This window comes from Pan troglodytes, chromosome 21 (assembly GCF_028858775.2).
Source record: "Pan troglodytes isolate AG18354 chromosome 21, NHGRI_mPanTro3-v2.0_pri, whole genome shotgun sequence".
Taxonomy (NCBI): domain Eukaryota; kingdom Metazoa; phylum Chordata; class Mammalia; order Primates; family Hominidae; genus Pan; species Pan troglodytes.
This window is the reverse complement of record NC_072419.2, coordinates 25732164-25749880: the sequence shown is the minus strand read 5'-3', so window position 1 is coordinate 25749880 and position 17717 is coordinate 25732164. Positions and strand designations below refer to the sequence as shown.

At 45.8% G+C, this 17717-nt stretch overlaps 2 protein-coding genes across 4 annotated transcripts in view; one reads left to right on the top strand and one right to left on the bottom strand.

Annotated features, from left to right (window-relative positions):
- The window catches only part of SLC24A3 (solute carrier family 24 member 3), a 677295-nt gene that overhangs the window by 496835 nt on the left and 162743 nt on the right, over positions 1-17717 (bottom strand). Inside the window, exon 1 of one of the 3 annotated variants that reach the window (XM_016937520.4) lies at positions 13058-13462. The exons of 1 other annotated variant lie outside the window; for it this stretch is intronic. In XM_016937520.4, the coding sequence (XP_016793009.1) occupies positions 13058-13199 (142 nt within the window). In that variant the 5' untranslated portion in view covers positions 13200-13462. Of the gene's footprint in view, positions 1-13057; positions 13463-17717 lie in introns of those variants that run through there. One more of the 3 variants, XM_063802526.1, reaches the window with a different exon arrangement.
- Positions 13510-16217, top strand: LOC134809212 (collagen, type I, alpha 1a). The gene is made up of 3 exons (XM_063803324.1): positions 13510-13628; positions 13816-14430; positions 16072-16217. Exons 1-3 carry the CDS (start codon positions 13510-13512, stop codon positions 16094-16096), a joined length of 759 nt encoding a protein of 252 aa, XP_063659394.1. The 3' UTR covers positions 16097-16217.

The following is a 17717-nucleotide window of genomic DNA, read 5'->3' as shown; positions in this document are numbered from 1 at the left end:
AGGCAATCTATGAAAAACCTACAGCAAATAGCATACTTAACAAGGAAGGACTAAACGTTTTCCCCTTAATATCAGGGACACAAGACAAGGATGTCCATTCAAACTCAATATTGTACTAAAAGTCTTAGCCACTGTAATAAGTCAAGAAAAAGGAATTACAAACCCTGGATCTGAGTGTTTTTAGCAACTCTGTTCATAAATTAACAAAACTAAAAACAACCCAAATGTTCTTCAACATTAAATGGACAAACTATTGTACATCTGTATAGTGGAATACTACTCAGCCATAAAAAGGAATGAACTACTGATGTGCAAAACAACTTAGATGAAGCTGAGAAGCATTGTACTGAGTGAAAAAAGCCTGTCTCAAAAGATTATAAACTATAGAACTCCATCTATGACGTTCTCAAAAAGACAAAACTATAGTAACAGAAAACACATCAGGGTTCAGAGATGGAAGAAGGGTATGAATATAAAGGGGTAGCTTGAGGGGGGTTTTTGGGGTGATATATTGTTCTGCACCCTGTCAAGTTTAGGGGTTTTTTATTTTAAAAGCAGGATCTAAAACATTATATGTAGTATGATATCAATTTAACATATGTAAGGGAAGAAATATTCCACAATGCTTGGAAAATACCGGAATTGACCTGTTCTCATGCCCAGATTTACTTAAAGTAGGTACAATGACTTTCTTCCTGCACATGGCCCAACAAACACCTGTGATTTCAAACAACCAAACTGTGGAATGCCATTCAAGAGGTCCTTCATATCACGTTTACAAAGCCTGGGTTCTTAAGGTCCTAGGAATATTTTATTTCTTTGGAAGTATCTTCAAATCACAACCCAGAATTCCAAAAAGAAGGATGAAAAAAGTTGAAAACCCGTAAGCTCAAAGACCCCTAACAAAACGAATTAATGGCCACTCATTTTCAAAACGGTCAATCATCCTAATGGTTATATGAGGTTACAACCCAGGTAGAAGGTGGTGAACCAACAATGCAAACTCTCTTCTAAAGCAACCTAGGAGCATTCCAACAGCCAGTGTTTCTGATTAAACAAATCTCTTTTTTGTCACAAGAAGTGGCTCACCCTGAAAATTCCTAATTTTTCCCATGTACTAACTACACTAAATGCTAAAAAATTCCCAGAAAGACTCCAGCATTTCAGAAGAATTTCAGAATTTGAAAAAATTTTACCAAGAGTTAATTTGCATTAAATATTTTTATAACCTTAACTTTCTGGCATTTTTTAAAGAATTTACTAAGCAAAGAATCAGAAAGCCTGGGTTCCAGCCCCAATTCCAATTTCCTTTGACATTAGTTTCCTCAAAAGTAAAACAGGATGTTAAGATTCAATGGTCCCCAAGAGTTTCTCCATCTCTGATACTCTAGGAAACAGATAATGGTGAAAGTAATATTGCAAGGGCCATGGCTAAGCTGCTTGAATGAACAAACTACTCAAATAAGCTATTTTCATGGAGCATTCATTCAGAAATATTGTGCAAATTACAGAAAAAAAATCATTATCAAAGAAATTGTTAACAAGCCATGCATGGCCTTTATCCAGCACGTAGTTCAGGTTACCATACCTGACAGTAATAAAAGTGCATCCATGGAGAAAACCCTTCATGGTTCAATTTTACTAATGTAGACTGACCTGCCCCAAATTGCAAGAACTCCTTTGTGTAGAGTGCAAAATTATTGGGGGTAGAATTTCCTTAATTCTTGACGTTATACTTTTTAATTGACTTTTTTGGGAACAGGTGACATAAATCACTGGACTACTCCTTTTGTACTAAAAGACACATGGGTGTGCAGCATAAGGGATCCTTGTGGTGTTGGATCTGTACAGTATCTTGAATGTGATAATGAATACACAAACCTACACAGGTGATAAAACTGTGTGTAACTCAATACACTCACACACACACACACACACACTCACACACTCACACATGGGTACAGTAGTCCTCATTTATCCTCAGTTTCACTTTCTGCTGTTTCAGTTACCTGCAGTCGACCATAGTCCAAAAATATTAAATGGAAAAACCCAGAAGTAAGCAATACCTAAGTTCTAAATTGCCACTATTCTGAGTAATGTGATAAAATCTCAAGTTGTCATGCTCTGTCCCGCCTGGGACATAAATCATCCCTTTGTCCAGCTGATCCATTCTGCAGTCACTTAGTCACTCAGTAGCCAGCTCGGTTATCAGATCGACTGTCATGGTGTGGCAGTGCCTGGGTTCAAGGTGAACAGTAGCCTAACGCTATGTCACAGGCCTACGTCATGCACCTGACTTCATCTCCTTACGTAGGCCCGGTATCATCTCACATCATCACCAGAAGGGTGAGCACAGTACAAGAAGACATTTTGAGAGAGAAGGAGCGACCACATTCTCATAACCTTTCTTAGAGTATATTACGATTGTTCTATTTTATTGTTAGTTATTGTTAATCTCTTACTGTGCCTAATTTCTAAATTAAACTTTATCATGGTTATATAGGTATAGGAAAAAACACAGTGTATGTAGCATTCAGTACTATCCATGGTTTCGGGCATTCACTGGGAGGTCTTGAAACATATCCTCCATGGATACTGAGGGACTACCATACAAATAACACTGGAAAAATCTGAATAAATTTCGTGGATTGTATCAATGTTATTACCCTGGTTATGATATTATACTATAGTTTTGCAAAATGTAAAGGAAATGGGAAAATGTGTAAGAGATGTCTCTGTATTACTTCTCCCCCACCACCACCACCCCGAGACAGAGCTTGGCTCTTGTTGCCCAGGCTGGAGTGCAATGGTGCAATCTCAGCTCACTGCAACCTCCACATCCTGGGTTCAAATGATTCTCCTGCTTCAGCCTCCTGAGTAGCTGGGATTACAGGCATGCGCCACTTCACCCAGTTAATTTTGTATTTTTAGTAGAGACAGGGTTTCATCAGGTTGGACAGGCTGATCTCGAACTCCTGACCTCAGATGATCCGCCCACCTCGGCCTCCCAAAGTGCTGGGATTACAGGCATGAGCCACTGTGCCTGGCCCTCTGTATTACTTCTTATGACTGTGTGTGAATCTGAAATTCTCTAAAAAATTTTTTCAATTAAAAAAAGGGGTATGGGGAAGATTAAGCCTTCTCTTTACTTCTGACCATTAGTTCTACCAGGAGGCAGTAGCTCTTACCAGATTCATGTGTACAGTAGTTAAAAGGGAAGGAAGGAAGGAAGGAAGGAAGGGAGGGAGGGAGGGGAAGGGGAGGAGGGAAGGAAGAAGGAGGGAGGGAGGGAAGGAAGGAAGGAAGGAAGGATTAAATAATTTGGGATGGTCCTGCTATATATCTAAATAAATTATTTAGTGCTTCCTTACTCACAGTTGTGAGGGCTGAATATATCTTGAGTCTAGGGGACTGTTTCTGTTGAAAAAACCTTCCCCATTCCCAGATTCCTCTCCTATCGGATTCTCAGAAGTAACTAGGTCTTTTCCCTCAAGACAGGATGCTGAGTGATCTTTCTCTGGGAAAACTGACCACCCCCTGACAGAGATCTAAAACTTGAGATATGAAGCATTGCCCAATAAAATAGCCCAGTTAGATAGCCTTACAGAGATACAATCAACAAGACCCTCCTTTGCACAATTTCCAGTCATCTTTTCCACAGCACCACCTAAATATAAGTAGTTGCCAAAGATCCCCTGACATCTGAAGAAAGCATATATAATATGAAAAACAAGACAAAACAAAGGAACAACAGCAACTTGAAAAAAGAGTCCATATGGGGAAAAGAAAACCTCAATACTACTACGAATCTACTTAGGGATATGGGAGATGATATTGTACCACTGAAGCGGAACAGGATGCTACTAAAAATAGCTTCCACAGGAAGAAGAGCTCTTGGAAATTAAAAATATGACAGCAGAAATTAAACACTCAGTATAAGAGTTGGAAGACATGGTTAAAAAAAATCTATAGAAATTAGAGCAAAAGGATGAGAGAAATTGGAGAGAAGAGATAAGAAAATTAGAAGGTCAATCCAGGAAGTCAAACACCCAAATAATAGACAATCCAGAAAGAGAAAAGGGAGTACTTAGGATGGAGAATATTATAAAAGGGAAGTTTCCAGACCTAAAGAAGACAAGCTTCCAGTTTAAGAGAACCTGGTGAAAGATCCAAGAAAATGAATGAAAATAGACCCACGCCAGTCATATAATTGTGACATGACTGAAGATTAGGAAAAAATAGACCATTAGGAGCAAAGCAAAGAATAGACATGCTCTTGGGGTGGGGAGTGGGGTGGATAAAGGCTTCCAAAATGATTAACCAAGACAGCAGCAGATTTCTCAGAGGCAACAATGGAAGCTAGAAGACATTCAAGCAATGCCTTCAGAATTCCAAGGCAAATGAGTTTCAACCTAAATTCTTGACCCAGTCTAACTATCTTCTAAGTGTAGAGGTAGAAGGAATATATTTTAAAGCACATACAGTCTTGAATCTTTACTTTCCACACTCCCTATTGTAGGAGACACCTGGAGGGTGTGACCCTCAAAAAATGTACACTGAAATTTCAGGAATAAGCTAAGAAAGACGCATACCTGGGTTCCAGGGAGCAGGGCTTTCATCCCAAGGGAAAGTTAAAAGAAATATGCAGGATGAAGCTGAAGGGCAATGGCAAGATGACAGCTGGCAGCAGACTTTACAAGTGACCTGTCTAGATCAGAGCAGGCCAGAGGAATCTGGTAAAGACTTCCTCCAAAGAAGATGTGCTGGAATACTTAGTGTCCCTGCACATATTGAGAGGAGATGGAAGAGCCAGGTGTGAGGGCTCGCACCTGTAATCCCAGCAACTCAGGAGGCTGAGGCAGGAGGATTGCTTGAGCCTAGGAGTTTGAGGCTGCAGTGAGCTATGTTCATGCTACTACACTCCAGCCTAGGCAACAGAGCAAGATCCTGTCTCTAAAAAGAAAAGGAAATCCAGGCAACTGGAGAGAAGTTTAAGTTTAAATTAGTGGTGAAGGCTTAGAAAATGAAGCAGAAAAACACATATATTCACATTCAGGACAGGAAATTTAAGTACAGTGTATTTCGTACCTCAATGACAAACAGCAAAATGTGCTTGTGATAAGGTAAAGAATAACCTTTAACCCTTTGGTTCTTAGCTCTGGCTGCTGAGATACACTGGCACCAACTGTATTACTTTTTTATAAAATCCCAATGCCCAGGCCACAACTGGGAGCATGACAATAGAATTTCTGGGAGGTGGGACTCAGACATGAGTAATTATTAAAGTTCCCAAAGTGATTACAATGTGCAGACAAGACTGAGAAGCACGGAGCTAACCATAGATGTAATGTTTACCCTCATGCATACCATTCCAACATCTTTATCTGCAGCCACAAATGCTTATCATCTTGACTTTCAACTGTCAGCTCTATATTCCACTGAGATGCTCTAAAAGTCCAAATCTTCAAAAATAAATGTTTCATGTTCTGTCTTAAACATGGCATTATCGACTTCCCGCGGTCACCAATCCCTTCTCCCACCCCTTTTGTTCTATTGTCAAGGTCCTAATCAAGAAACCTGCTCCTTTCTCTGTCCTCTGTGGGTTCAATTCCATGGCAGACTGGCTGACTAAAGTGAAAATGACTTTTGCTGAGATCAAACAATGCAGAAATGCAAAGGGAGAAAGGAAGAGAAATATTTGTTGCAAATATTCCAAATGTAAAAGTTGCAAATGTGAAAGTCCCTAAATTAGGTCACAGACGAGCTGACTTTATTTGTTCACTCTCTCCTAAAAATAAATCACTATTGACAAGCCAAAAACGATTACTAGATTTCATGATTTAAATAAGTGATGTTTATTGGTTCAGACAGTTCCAGGAATGACACAGGTCTTTCCTTGTTCCCTGGAGCTCCCACCTAAGCAACTAAACATGAAAAAGTCATGACCAACATGCTCCATGGTCCATGGATGGGTCCAGCTAAGATGAGTTTCTACCCAACTCTCAAATATCTACATATAGCCATTCTAATCCACCCACCTCCCTTTCTACATGTCAATTGCATTAAATGGCCAAGGCTTCATTTGGGGTCTATTCCTATAACCAGGTCCCCTGATGATGGTCCCCCGCAGTGTCTGGAGTGCCATCTGACATCCTCCTCTGAAGTGAACCAGAGCAGCTGTGTCTCCAGCATCTGTACAAACCCTTGATGTGAGCCCATGTTTTAATTTACTTTAATCTACCAACCTGATATTGAGAAATGGTATTTCATTATTTTTAATTTGATTTTCATGTTAAAACTGAGATTAAGTTTATTTGTGTCTGTTGGCCATCTGCAATTGTTTTCTTGTAAATTGCCTGTCTGCATCTTTTGCCTATTTTTCTACATTTGCCTTTGTATCCTCCATTCTTCCTCAATCTTATTCCCTTTATTATTCAGGTTCCAGCTTTTCCTGACCACCACAGCCTCCTCCATGCCATGCTGTATTTCTCATCCCGATCTCTCATAATTCATGAAAATTACTTGTTCAGCACCTCTCTTCTCACTCAAGCTTCAGCACCACGAGGATGAACATCACGGTGTCCCTCGAAGACAACGCTGCCACCCTAGCAACTAGCAAAGAGCCTGCCATTTGTTGAATGAACAAATGGGTGAAGGTCCCCGTGTCTTACACAACTGGGGTCCGGGCAGGAACTCCCTCAAGGGATCCCACTGAGAGAGTTTCATGAAGGAACAGCCTACAAGGGTAAGAGTAGGGCTGGGAAACCAATAAGGGATAGTGTGGGCCGTCCGGGACTAGCAACAGCAAGGAGCATTGCCTCTCCAGGTTGGAAGTGGAACAGGAAGAGAACAGCAGGGGGAATCCTAGGAAACCTGAAGCCCATCACCACTTGGTTCATACAAAACCTTCTTCCATTTGGGTCCTTAATACTTCACATTCTCAAATGCTACAGCATAATCCCATTTGTGAAACCATTGCAAACAATAAATATAAATAATTGCCAAACAAGCTCTATAGAAAAAGAAGGCAAAAATGGACCAGAAAAAAAAAAATCCAAATTACCTTCCTGGCAGCATAACCCATTTGCTTTGCAACTTTGGGAACATTTTCTAACCACCCCATACCTCAGTTTCCCCATTATGAAAGTCTGTGTACTATTATTCCTCCAAAAAGTTCTTTCACTCAAGGAAAAGAAACCTCCATACAGAAAAAGAAAATTGCCAAAATTTTGTCCTATCAGCCATCTTCCACCAGGCCTTGGAATTTTCAGCAAATATCTAGTTTTGCAATTCTTTTAGCTTCGCCAACCCTCCAGGGTGAAGAAAAAAAAAAAAAAGCTTCCCACAAGGATTTGAGGCTTGCAAGTGGAGGAAATCTTTGAGAAAAATCTGGGTTGATGAGAAGCTAAGAAAAGCCAAGAGGAAAGAGACATATCTATATATGTTTATGCAAAAAATAGAAAAGGTTGAAAAGCAATGTGTTTCTAAAATACTGCTTCTATGAAACCAACCTTCTGTTACTCCTTACTCCTCAGTTAACTGAAAAAGGCAGGGTGATTCCCCGTCTTCTATTCATGTCCTCCTCCACAGAGGCTGGAAAATGCAGCAGCATGCAGCCCTGATGTAGGTGGACTTGGGTTCAAATCCCGCCACTTAACAGACACTAGGCACTGCACTCCACCTTTCTTCAGCTCAGTGCTATCCCATGAGAAATGGGTAACGATATCGAATCTGCTGGACTGAGAGCAGAATTCTATTATCAATGGCAAAACCTGCAGTTAGTTTTGCGCCAACCTAATAAATCATGACAATAAAATCCATGTCAGCTGATGGGCTCCTAACACAGGATGACTACTTTTATCACAGGCACTGTAGTTCAGCGATCAAAAGAGCATCTTTATTTACCAAATACCTTTTATACTTGCCTCTATATTTAAGATATTTATATATCTTCTGAGCTCCTACTATGGGGCCAGTGACTGGGGTACAGAGGTACGGAAAGTTCATAGGGTCCCTGACCTCCTGGACCCTAGAATCTGGGGAAGAGGAGATATCACCCAAATCATGACCAAATAAGCACATAATTACCAACTGTGATAAATGCTATGAAGGGAACATATGGTGTATTCAGAGAAAGAAATGGAGGGACCCAGTCTATTCAGGAAGATCTCGAGCCAGGTAGTGAGGAATTCACTAGCCATGGTGGACAAAGCAGTCCAGACAGTGGGACCAGCAAGCGCCAGGAATCCGAGATCGGAAGAATCGTAGACCTTTTGAGGAGCAGAGGAAAAACCAGAGTGGGGATGCATGGAAATAGAAGAGGGAAACAAAGCTGGAGATTCCAGCAGTCCTCACACTGAGCCATAAGAAGGATTAAACAGCTGTGGTCATCGCCATAGGAGGAATCGGCAGCCACAAAGGCAAAGACGGGCTCTCAGCTCTGCAATTTAAATTTGCAGTTCAAATACCCACTGCAACCTCCTTTTCAAATACCACTTCTAGACCCCACACCAGCTAAAATAAGCAGCAATATTTTCATGAATGGAAGATATTTCAAAGATAATATATGCATACATACATACGTCTGTGTGTACGTTTGTCTATATATGTTTGTATGTATGCATATATGTGGCATTCACCTTAGCCACCTTGGGAAATGTCTACATTCACTACCAAGTTACGATCCCTTCAGATCCTTGGGTTTTTAAAAAGGCAGACACAGCAGTATCTCCCACAGCAGAGGCTCTTATAATGTGACCCTATACTCCTCCACTGAATGACTGCTGGTATCTATGCCCTTCTCCTTCAACGTGGGCTGACATCTAACGCTGCTTTGACTAACAGAAAATAGCGAAAATGACATTCTGTGACTGTGACTTATGAGGCTAGGATATAAACATGCCATACGCTTTCACCTTGTCCTTTTGGGATATCCGCCCTTGCGACCCAGATGTCATGCTCTCAGGGAGTTCAAAGTGAGCCACATAAGGAGATCGCATGGAGAGGCCACGTGTGGGTGTTCTGGTTGGCAGCCCAGCTCTGAGGGTCCAGTGAACAGCCACATCGACCCCAGGCATGGGAGAGGTGTTGCTTCAGATGACTCCAGATGCAGCTGTCAAGCCACCCAGCTTTGCAATCTTTCCAGCTGAGGTACCAGATGTAGTGGAGCAGAGACAAGCCAGCCCCATTACCCCCATCCAAATTCCTGACCCAAAGTATCCATAAGCAAAAAAAAATCAAATGGCTGTTTTACACCACTAACTTCTGGGGTGACTTGTTATGCAGCAATAGCAACTAGTACAGAAAGTAGCTCAAAGTATATACATAAATACATACATACATTCATGCACATATGTATATGTACATATGTGTGTGTATATGTACATGCATGTGTGTGTAATTTTTTTCTTTTTTTCCTTTTTTTCTGTTTTTGAGACAGGGTCTCACTCTGTTGCCCAGGCTGCGGTACAGTGGTACAATGATGGCTCACTGCAACCTCAATCTTCTGGGCTCAAACAATCCTGCTGCCTGAGACTCCGAGTAGCTGGGATTACAGGAATGCACCACCACACCCAGCTAATTAAAAAAATTTTTTTAAGAGATGGGGTCTCACTATGTTGCCTAGGCTGGTGTATATTTTTTCTTAATTACTATTGACCTCCCCGAGAACCTTCTAGAAAGAAAGTCTAGAATTACTCCTCAGTTAGAATCCCTGGGCTTTATCCACACTACTTCTGGAAAAAAATGGCTGGGTAGTTTACGTCAAAGAAAAATATAACACTTTTAAACCACTCAAAATATACAAAAGTAATCTATTCTCATTGCAAAAAGGAAAGAAAATCCCCCTCAGCAAATCTAACACCTTATTTTAATTGGCTTTGAAAACAGAGATCAAAAATGAGATCTTCATCCATAACAACTAAATAGGGCAACTAGAGCTCACTGCTTTCCACCACTGAAGGCTCATGCCTCCGAAAAGAGTGTCTGCAGATTAAATAAAGCAATACCTATAAGGTGGGCATAGCGCATTGCCTGGCACATAAGAGCCCACCAAAATTCCAGTTATTATTATTGCTTTTGTTGTTAGAATTTCTTGATTCCAGCACTAATTCTTCCTGACCTAAATTAAGCAGACCTCATGTTACACCTCAGCAGAAAAGAATCAATGTAGATTCTTACTGCATATAACCAAATACTGAATATGCGGAAAATGTTTTCAGTATATAACCAAAACTTTTCAGTACATAGCCAAATCTGAGTTTCATTAGATGTCTAGAAAGGGATCTCGGATTCCATATGATTAGAAATGTTATGAAACATTATATAATATAATATATAATTATCACACATCTCTATTTTGCTTTGGTAAAAGAACTGTCATTTTAAGAGGAAAGAAGAGAGAAAGGAAGGGAGCAGGAAGGAAGAAAGAATGAAGGAAGGAGAGAGGGAGGAAGGGCCAACAGAAGGAAGGAGGGAAGGAAAGGTCAATATGTGTTAGAAAACGAGCTTCTGAGGAGTTACATTTAACAATCATTGCATGGCTTTCAAGGTGACTAAATGAAAATATTACCTTTGATCATTATGAAGGTACCCCCTATGGGATTATATAAATATTACAAAGCTACACCCAAATGGTGGTTTGAATACGAGGACAGAGTTGGGAACAAAAAACCAGGTTACCTCAGGTTGGTTTTTTCCTCTACTCTTCGAACGCTGTGTGACTTTAAGCTAATCACTCAGCCTCTCTACACCACAAGGTCTTCGAAACAATGCTCCATTCCAAACTTCAGTATCTGTACCAAAGGACCACTAGGTAGTGTGTGCTCCAAGTTTCCAGGGTAAAAGTCACCATTCAAATGCTTACGTGTGCCAAACGACAATTCCCCTTGTAAAATTATCATTTGCAGATTCACACACATTAATTAATATGTTAAAAATTATCTAGAAAAACCTGTGTCTTGCTGCAAAATACTACTGTGCATCGCATACCGAAATCATCAATACCTAACGGAAAAAAAAAGTGATTGGAGACCATTTCAACTCATATGTCATTCGGGGGCAAGACAGGGAGGCTGGCTGGCATCCTCCTTAACACTTGGCTTTTGCCTGTTAGATCTTCAGTTACTGGGGTGTGGAGGGGTCCTAAGACCAACAGAGATGAGAAGGGAGGAAAAGGAAGTGAGAGGAAAAAAGAATATGAAAGGTAGGAAGGAGAAAGGTAGGACAGAGGGAGGGATGCGGAAAAGGCCGTGCTATGGAACTAAATCTGAGTCAGTGGCACCTGAATAGAAATGTCACTACCAGGGAAACCATTTCAAAATGACATTCCAGTCCCCAGGTTTCAAGTTTACAGAGTGTCTGGCCTCCTCTCCCCCCAAATCCCAGCTTTTCAGGGCCCAGGCAGCCCCCTGTCATTGATTGACTTAACTATATGAGTCACATCCTTCACCCAGAAAAAAATGTCTTTTATATTCTTGAAAGTGGTGGGAACTCTACGTCTCATAGAGCCCCAACATACCAGAAAAAAATGGCCAGCGTGTAATCCACTAGGAATAGCCCTTTCCAAAGGTGGCATGAACTATAAACTGGTTTTTCACTGGAGAAAAATAAAAAAGGAAAATAAAAACGGGATTCGGGAAAACCCCCTTAGTGAGACTGTCAGTAGACAGAAGTCTGGCAGATGTGAATCTGCCCTGGGAGAGATTCTGCTTCCCTCACACCGGCACGGCCCCCTTCCTGATGTCAGAACCCAAGGCTACGGGATCTGAGATCCAGAAGAGCAATGGAGAGAGCCGTGGAGTCTTCAACAGCTTCACTGAAGACCAAGACGGACTCTCTGCTATTACCATAAATGATGAAGTCTGTCAAGCGGTCTGCTAAGACCTGAATGAAGACTGACGCCTGTTTCACTTCCCCACCAAGCAGGAGACCAGCCAAGCTGGGGGAGATCCCTTTTTAAATTCATGGCACCTTTGAAAATATTTTACGGTGACTATCAAAATGTCTATTCTGCACCTCATGACATCTTGCATTAGAGCTACGTCGACCTTAACACCACAGCACATACTTGTAACTGTTTTTTTGTTTGTTTGTTTTGTTTTGTTTCTTTCTCACAACCCTTTACATGGCTGTTTTCCCACGAATCGTGCCACGTCCACGGCCGGGATATAAAACCATTTTACAACAGTTATTCTCCCATGTCTTTCCTTCATTTTATAGACAGCTGAATCCCAGGATCGAAACTGTTTCAGCAGACAACTGTTCTGAGCACACAAGATCTATTTCAGCTCAAGAAAGGCCGAGGACAAAGACAAGACAAAAGTTGTGGGTTAAAGGGCAGACTTTGCGCAGAGCGCCGGTAGAGGAGCCGACAGTGTGATGCGTGGTCCACTGCAAACCATTTCTTCCACAGCAGCAGCTCTGCAAAAGGGACCTCTGAGGAAGAAGTCCCTGTCTTCCCAGTGAGTGGTCATTTTAGGAGAACAAGTCCCCTACTAGCCCGTAGCTGGAGGGCCAACACTTTTTCTCTCCCTGAAGTTCCCGGCACCTGTTCTGAAAGGGGGTTGAAGAGCTCTCTACTCGGGCCATCCCGCCTGCTCTCTGGATGGAGAACACACGGACAACTGTGTGTTAAGCAGTCCCCTTGAATCCTTCAGCATGCCAAGGAGTATACAGGTGGTCACCTGCACAGGTGCCGGGTCTACCACCACAACTTTATCCCTGGCCTTGGGGGCTGATGGAGAGTAAGACTCCCCACCACCGCCACCAGCAGTACCTCCAGCTCGCGAGTAAGCAGCGCACAGGCGGGCACAGGTAAATGTTCCCAGGGCGGCCAGACGCCTAAGCCTGCTGGCTGCTGGCGCTCAGGGTCCCCACCTCCATGCCTCTGCGTGGGGCAGGGGGAGTCCTCGTGCCTGGCATCCCACTCCCCCCGCCAACCCAGCCCGCTTATCCCGGGGCTCCGGCCGGGCCGCCCGAAGCAGCCCCGCGCCCAGCCCCGGGAGCCCCGAGCCGCCGGAGCCGCAGCGCCCACTCGGGGCAGGCAGCGTGCACTCACCCTTCTGCTCTCGCAGGCTCGACAGCGACCAGAGCAGCAGCGCCACCGAGGCCAGGAAGCAGAGCTGGCTCAGCAGAAGGTCCCTCCGGCGGCGGCGGCGGCGGCGGCGACGCGCGCGGTCCTCGTCGCCGGACGGCCGCATCCTCGGGCGGCCGGGCGGCGGCCTTGGCGGGCGGCGGCCGCTCCTGTCGCGGGCGGCCGCGGCGGGGACAGCGGCAGGAGGCAGCCCTGCGCGCAGCAGCCGCGCGTCCTCGCTGCGCTCCCACCCGGCCGCCGCCTCCGCCTCCTCTTCCTCCTCCTCGCCGCTGCCCGTCTCCTCGTCGTCGCCCTCCTCGTCGCTATCGCCCAGTCCCTCCTCCCCTCCCTCCTCCTCCTCCTCCTCCTCCTCCTCCTCGCCGCTCGCCCGCGCCGCCGCCTCCCGGCGCTCGGGGTCCCGCTCCTCCTCGCGCGCCATGGCTCCCACGCTCCGCGCCCGCGCTCGGCCTGGGGCGGCGGCGCGGCGGGGGCGGCGGGGCCGGCCGGGAGGCGGGGGCGGCGGGGGCAGAGGAGGAGGAGCGGGGAAGGACCGACGGTAGGAGGGCCCGCCGCTGGCCAACTCCGCCGGTTGGCGAAGCCACCCCGGACTGGCTCTGGCCTCGCCGGCTGCAGGAGCGCCTCGCGGGGCCGCCCGCCTATTCCATGGTCGGCGCGATGGGGGCCGGGGCCGGGCCGGAGCGAACAGGGAGCACCGAGCGGGCTGGGAGCATGAGCTAGCGCAGCTCCCGGCAGCCTGCAGCGGCGAGGCTGGTCGGGCCAGGGTTGGCGGGGGGCAGTGCCTGGGACACAGCCCGGCGCTGGCCGGCATGGCGGGGAGGGGGCGCGCTGGGAGGAGACTGGGCTGAGGAGGGATCCCTGTGTGCAGTCCTTCAACCCTTCTGTGCCAGGGGAAGAGGGACGGCGCAGGGGGCCCCCTCTCGGGAAGCACACACGCTGCCTCCCAGAGGCCGATCTTCACCAAGAAGGATTCGCTGGAAACTTTCGGAAAAACCGAGGGGCTCTTCAGCCTCCTCTCTACTTGCTACCTGGAGTCGGGGCGCCGCGAGTGCGCTTGGCTGCCCGCGCCCAGCCTCTGGCCTCGCCTCTTCTCGCGGGCCTCCCGGGTTTCCCTCTGCCCCCTTGCGGGGATCCCCCTGTGCGCCCGACTCGGGATCTGGAACAGGCCTCCCCAGAGGCTGTTGGTTCCGTAAGGGTGTCCGGGCTCCCCCCTCTGGCTTGGGCTCACACTTCGCTTTCTGTTCGTGCTGGACCAAGCCCAATACTGTGGCTGATCGAAGTGGGGACAGCTGGCACGGTCCCTGGAGAGGCGGCCTGAAGAGGCTTCTGGCCTTGTGCAGGTAACACCAGCCTGCCCTACCTCCAACGTTAGAATCTTAGTCCTCCCATTTCCCCCATTCTAGGTCTCCTGCCCCTCCTTGCTGAAGGTGTGGGCTGCCCTAGAGATGGCTGGACTCACGACCTGCCGCAGGTGCCCATTTGGAGGGGATCCCTGGCCATCCCAGACACAGCCCACTCTCCCTCGTTGGGCTTCCCTGGACTCTTCCCAGATGCTAGCCTGGGGCTGCTGGCTGGGCTGAGGAGGAGATGCCATTGTTGGGGGGAGGGGGGCGCTGAAAACAAAAGACCTTGTCCAGAAAGGGATCACCTGAAACCAGGTGTCTGTCTAGGTGACTGTCTCCATGGAATCCATTCAGATCAGGGAATCTAGCTTCATACCCTAAGGAGGTGGGAAGGAAGCAGAGAACCTCTGTGTAAGGCTCCCCAGTCTAGGTCTGTTCAAATGTGTCCCCACCTGTGACTGACCTACCCCCCCGACCTCCTCCCAGACAATCCCTGACAGCACCTGGGGACAGCAAGGTCACAGCAAAGGGCAAAGGAAGTGGTCATAGGTGGCCTCCTTTCCAGGGAAAGGCCATCTCACCCAGGGAGACCAGAGACTTTTCCTTCGTGGGTATATCATTTATTACTGCTGTTCTCAGCCTGGCATCTTCCAGACACTCAGAGTACCTCCCCCACAATGCCTGAGTGGTTTTCCCTTTGCTTTGGCTGCAGATACTAAGGAGGGTGTAAAAATACGAGTTGATCCGTGCTGGAGTGTGTGGGGAGAATTCTCTAGTTGTGTTATCTCCATCAAGCTTTTGCAGACACAGAAAAGAAAGTTTAGGAGCTGAGAAGAATTCAACTAACCAGGAAAGTCACTCAAATAGTGTTTTCTAGTGAAAACGAGGGAAAATAAAAGGTGAGAGAGGGAATCTGGAATTAATTGAGTTAGGAAATGAACACTAGCTCCAGGGGAAAATACCATAGGCTCAAGGAATTGTGTAATCTGGTGATGGAGGGGGAGTTAGGAAGGGAGCCAGGAGGAAGGAGTATAACCAGGAACTGGTAATTTCTTGGAAATTATCTCAGCACCAGGAGTGTATGTGTGTGTGTGTGGTGGGGTGTGGGGGGAGAGCACTCCTGTGGCACACAGAAATGATTCTTGGGTTTCTATTCATTTTGACAGATTTTGGAGTGAAGGCCACTGTTAAAGTAAAGCACAGAGAGTGATTCCTTGGGCGGCCAGGCACCACCTAGGGAAGAAAGGTGGGGATCCTGGTCCCTAGGCTGACAGCAACTGAGACCTGATAGGTTCCTCAGCCTGCCAGGTGATGGCCAGGTGAGACAGGCCTCAGGAGCTCCTCTCCAAAGAAAACAGTCATTTTTTTTCCTACCTGTCCCTTTCAGTCTTTGGAAGCTCCCTCCAGAAACTGAACTGTGAAAGGAGCAAGAGTTGAAATGAAGAATGTGCTCTGATACTTCAGTCTGAGAGTATTTCTTTCCTGGAGAGAGAGACATCACTCCTAGATGTGTGGGGGTCTTCACCCTTTCAGGAATAAGACAGGTGTCTTTACAGAGCACCTCCCCACCTTGGGCTGGGTTCTGGGGTCACTGTCTACTCCCCCTGTTTTGACCTCCCATAAACATTCTGTTTTCAGGTCCCTGCAGAGACTTTGGACCTGATGTGGTGAATAAAGGTGGTTAGTCTTTCTCACAGTTCTACCTTTAGGACGAAGAATAGAAAGCCTCCCGTGACTATATTCACTAACTCTCAGCCCAGGCCAGATCATCCACCAGCCAGTGAATGGGACCTCGTCTGTGGCCAAACTAAGTGCAGCTCGGTGCCCTCCTGTGATATTTCCAGCTCTCCAGCCTCCTGCTGCCCACAGCTCACAGACCTCATGGAGTAGTTTCCAGGACAAAGCAAGGTTATGTCTCCACAACACCAAACATTCCCAGGTGTGGCAGGCAAGCCATTGATTTAGAAGAGAGGAGGAGAGAGGAAGAGAAAACCAGAAAAGGCACTTTCTTGGTAAAGAGACATCAGCTTTCTCACCATGGCTGTTTCATAACACAAGGAGACCTGGCCCAAGCTCAGAGGGGAAAGACCCCTGGGTGTTCATGGAAAACCTTTAAGCACAGTGAGACCAAATGTTAGTAGATGGGGGATAAAAGGGAGAAATTCATGGAGTATGCCTAGAACAGGCCTTGTACGCAGCATCCCCTTCTTGCCTAGGGACTTGAAGGGCCAGGCTTCCTGTCATTGCCTCACTCAAATGTAGCCCAGGAAGACATTAGACTGATAGCACTGATCACCTCCAGACAAAACCCCTGCACCTGCACAGTCACATAGACTTGGACAAAACCCCATCCTTACTAAGGAAGACCTAACAACTATTTCTTCTCACGCGCATTCTTGTCCACCGTCTTTATCAAAAAGCCAGGAAAACTGCTTCTTCAGACACTTTCTGAGCCGGCTGTATTTTGAAGGACAAAAAAAAAATTACTCTTTTGAGAGCATTGTGTCTGCAAGGTGGGCTCACATTATTTTCGGTGATCAGTTTATGACTGGAGTTCAAATAGACTGCTTATTTTATAAGAGTTTTTAATTTTGAATTTTCTTTTTGCCCAACTGTGTGCATTTGTTTGGTTTTTAACTCACCACATGAATATGACTATAGATTTTTTTTTTCCTAGTTGACCATGGTCAGATTCACAATTGCCTTAAAAAAAAATTTGTTGGCTGGGCACGGTGGCTCACACCTGTAATCCCAACACTTTAGGAGGCTGAAGCGGGTGGATCATCTGAGGTCAGAAGTTCGAGGCCAACCTGGCCAACATGGTGAAACTCCGTCTCTACTAAAAATACAAAAATTAGCCAGGCAGGGTGGCGCATGCCTGTAATCCCAAGCTACTCAGGAGGCTAAGGCAGGAGAATCTCTTGAACCCGGAAGGTGGAGGTTGCAGTGAGCTGAGATCACGACACTGCACTCCAGCCTGGGTGGCAGAGCGAGACTCTGTCTCAGAAGAAAAAAAAAAAAAAAGAAAATGTGTTGAAGTATAACATACATGAGGCAAAATGCACACAGCTTAAGCATTAACTCAATGACTCTGTATATATGTATACATCCTCACAGATTCCAGACCAAGACATGGAACATTTCCTGCTCTCCCTGAAAGTCTCCCTGTGCCAGGCCCTCCCCAGGCAATAATTCCCCAGAGATAGTGCCTCTTCCCAACCCTGAACCCTAGATCATTGTTGCCTGTCCTTGAACCTCAGATAAAGGGAGGCTGCTTTTGCCCA

Excerpts from the sequence above, each read along its gene's own strand:
- LOC134809212 (XM_063803324.1), top strand. The coding sequence starts at position 13,510 with ATGGCTCCCACGCTCCGCGCCCGCGCTCGGCCTGGGGCGGCGGCGCGG. Across the intron at positions 13,629-13,815 it reads GGAGCGGGGAAGGACCGACG|CTCCCGGCAGCCTGCAGCGG; the intron begins GTAGGAGGGCCC and ends GAGCTAGCGCAG. Across the intron at positions 14,431-16,071 it reads AGGCTTCTGGCCTTGTGCAG|GTCCCTGCAGAGACTTTGGA; the intron begins GTAACACCAGCC and ends TTCTGTTTTCAG.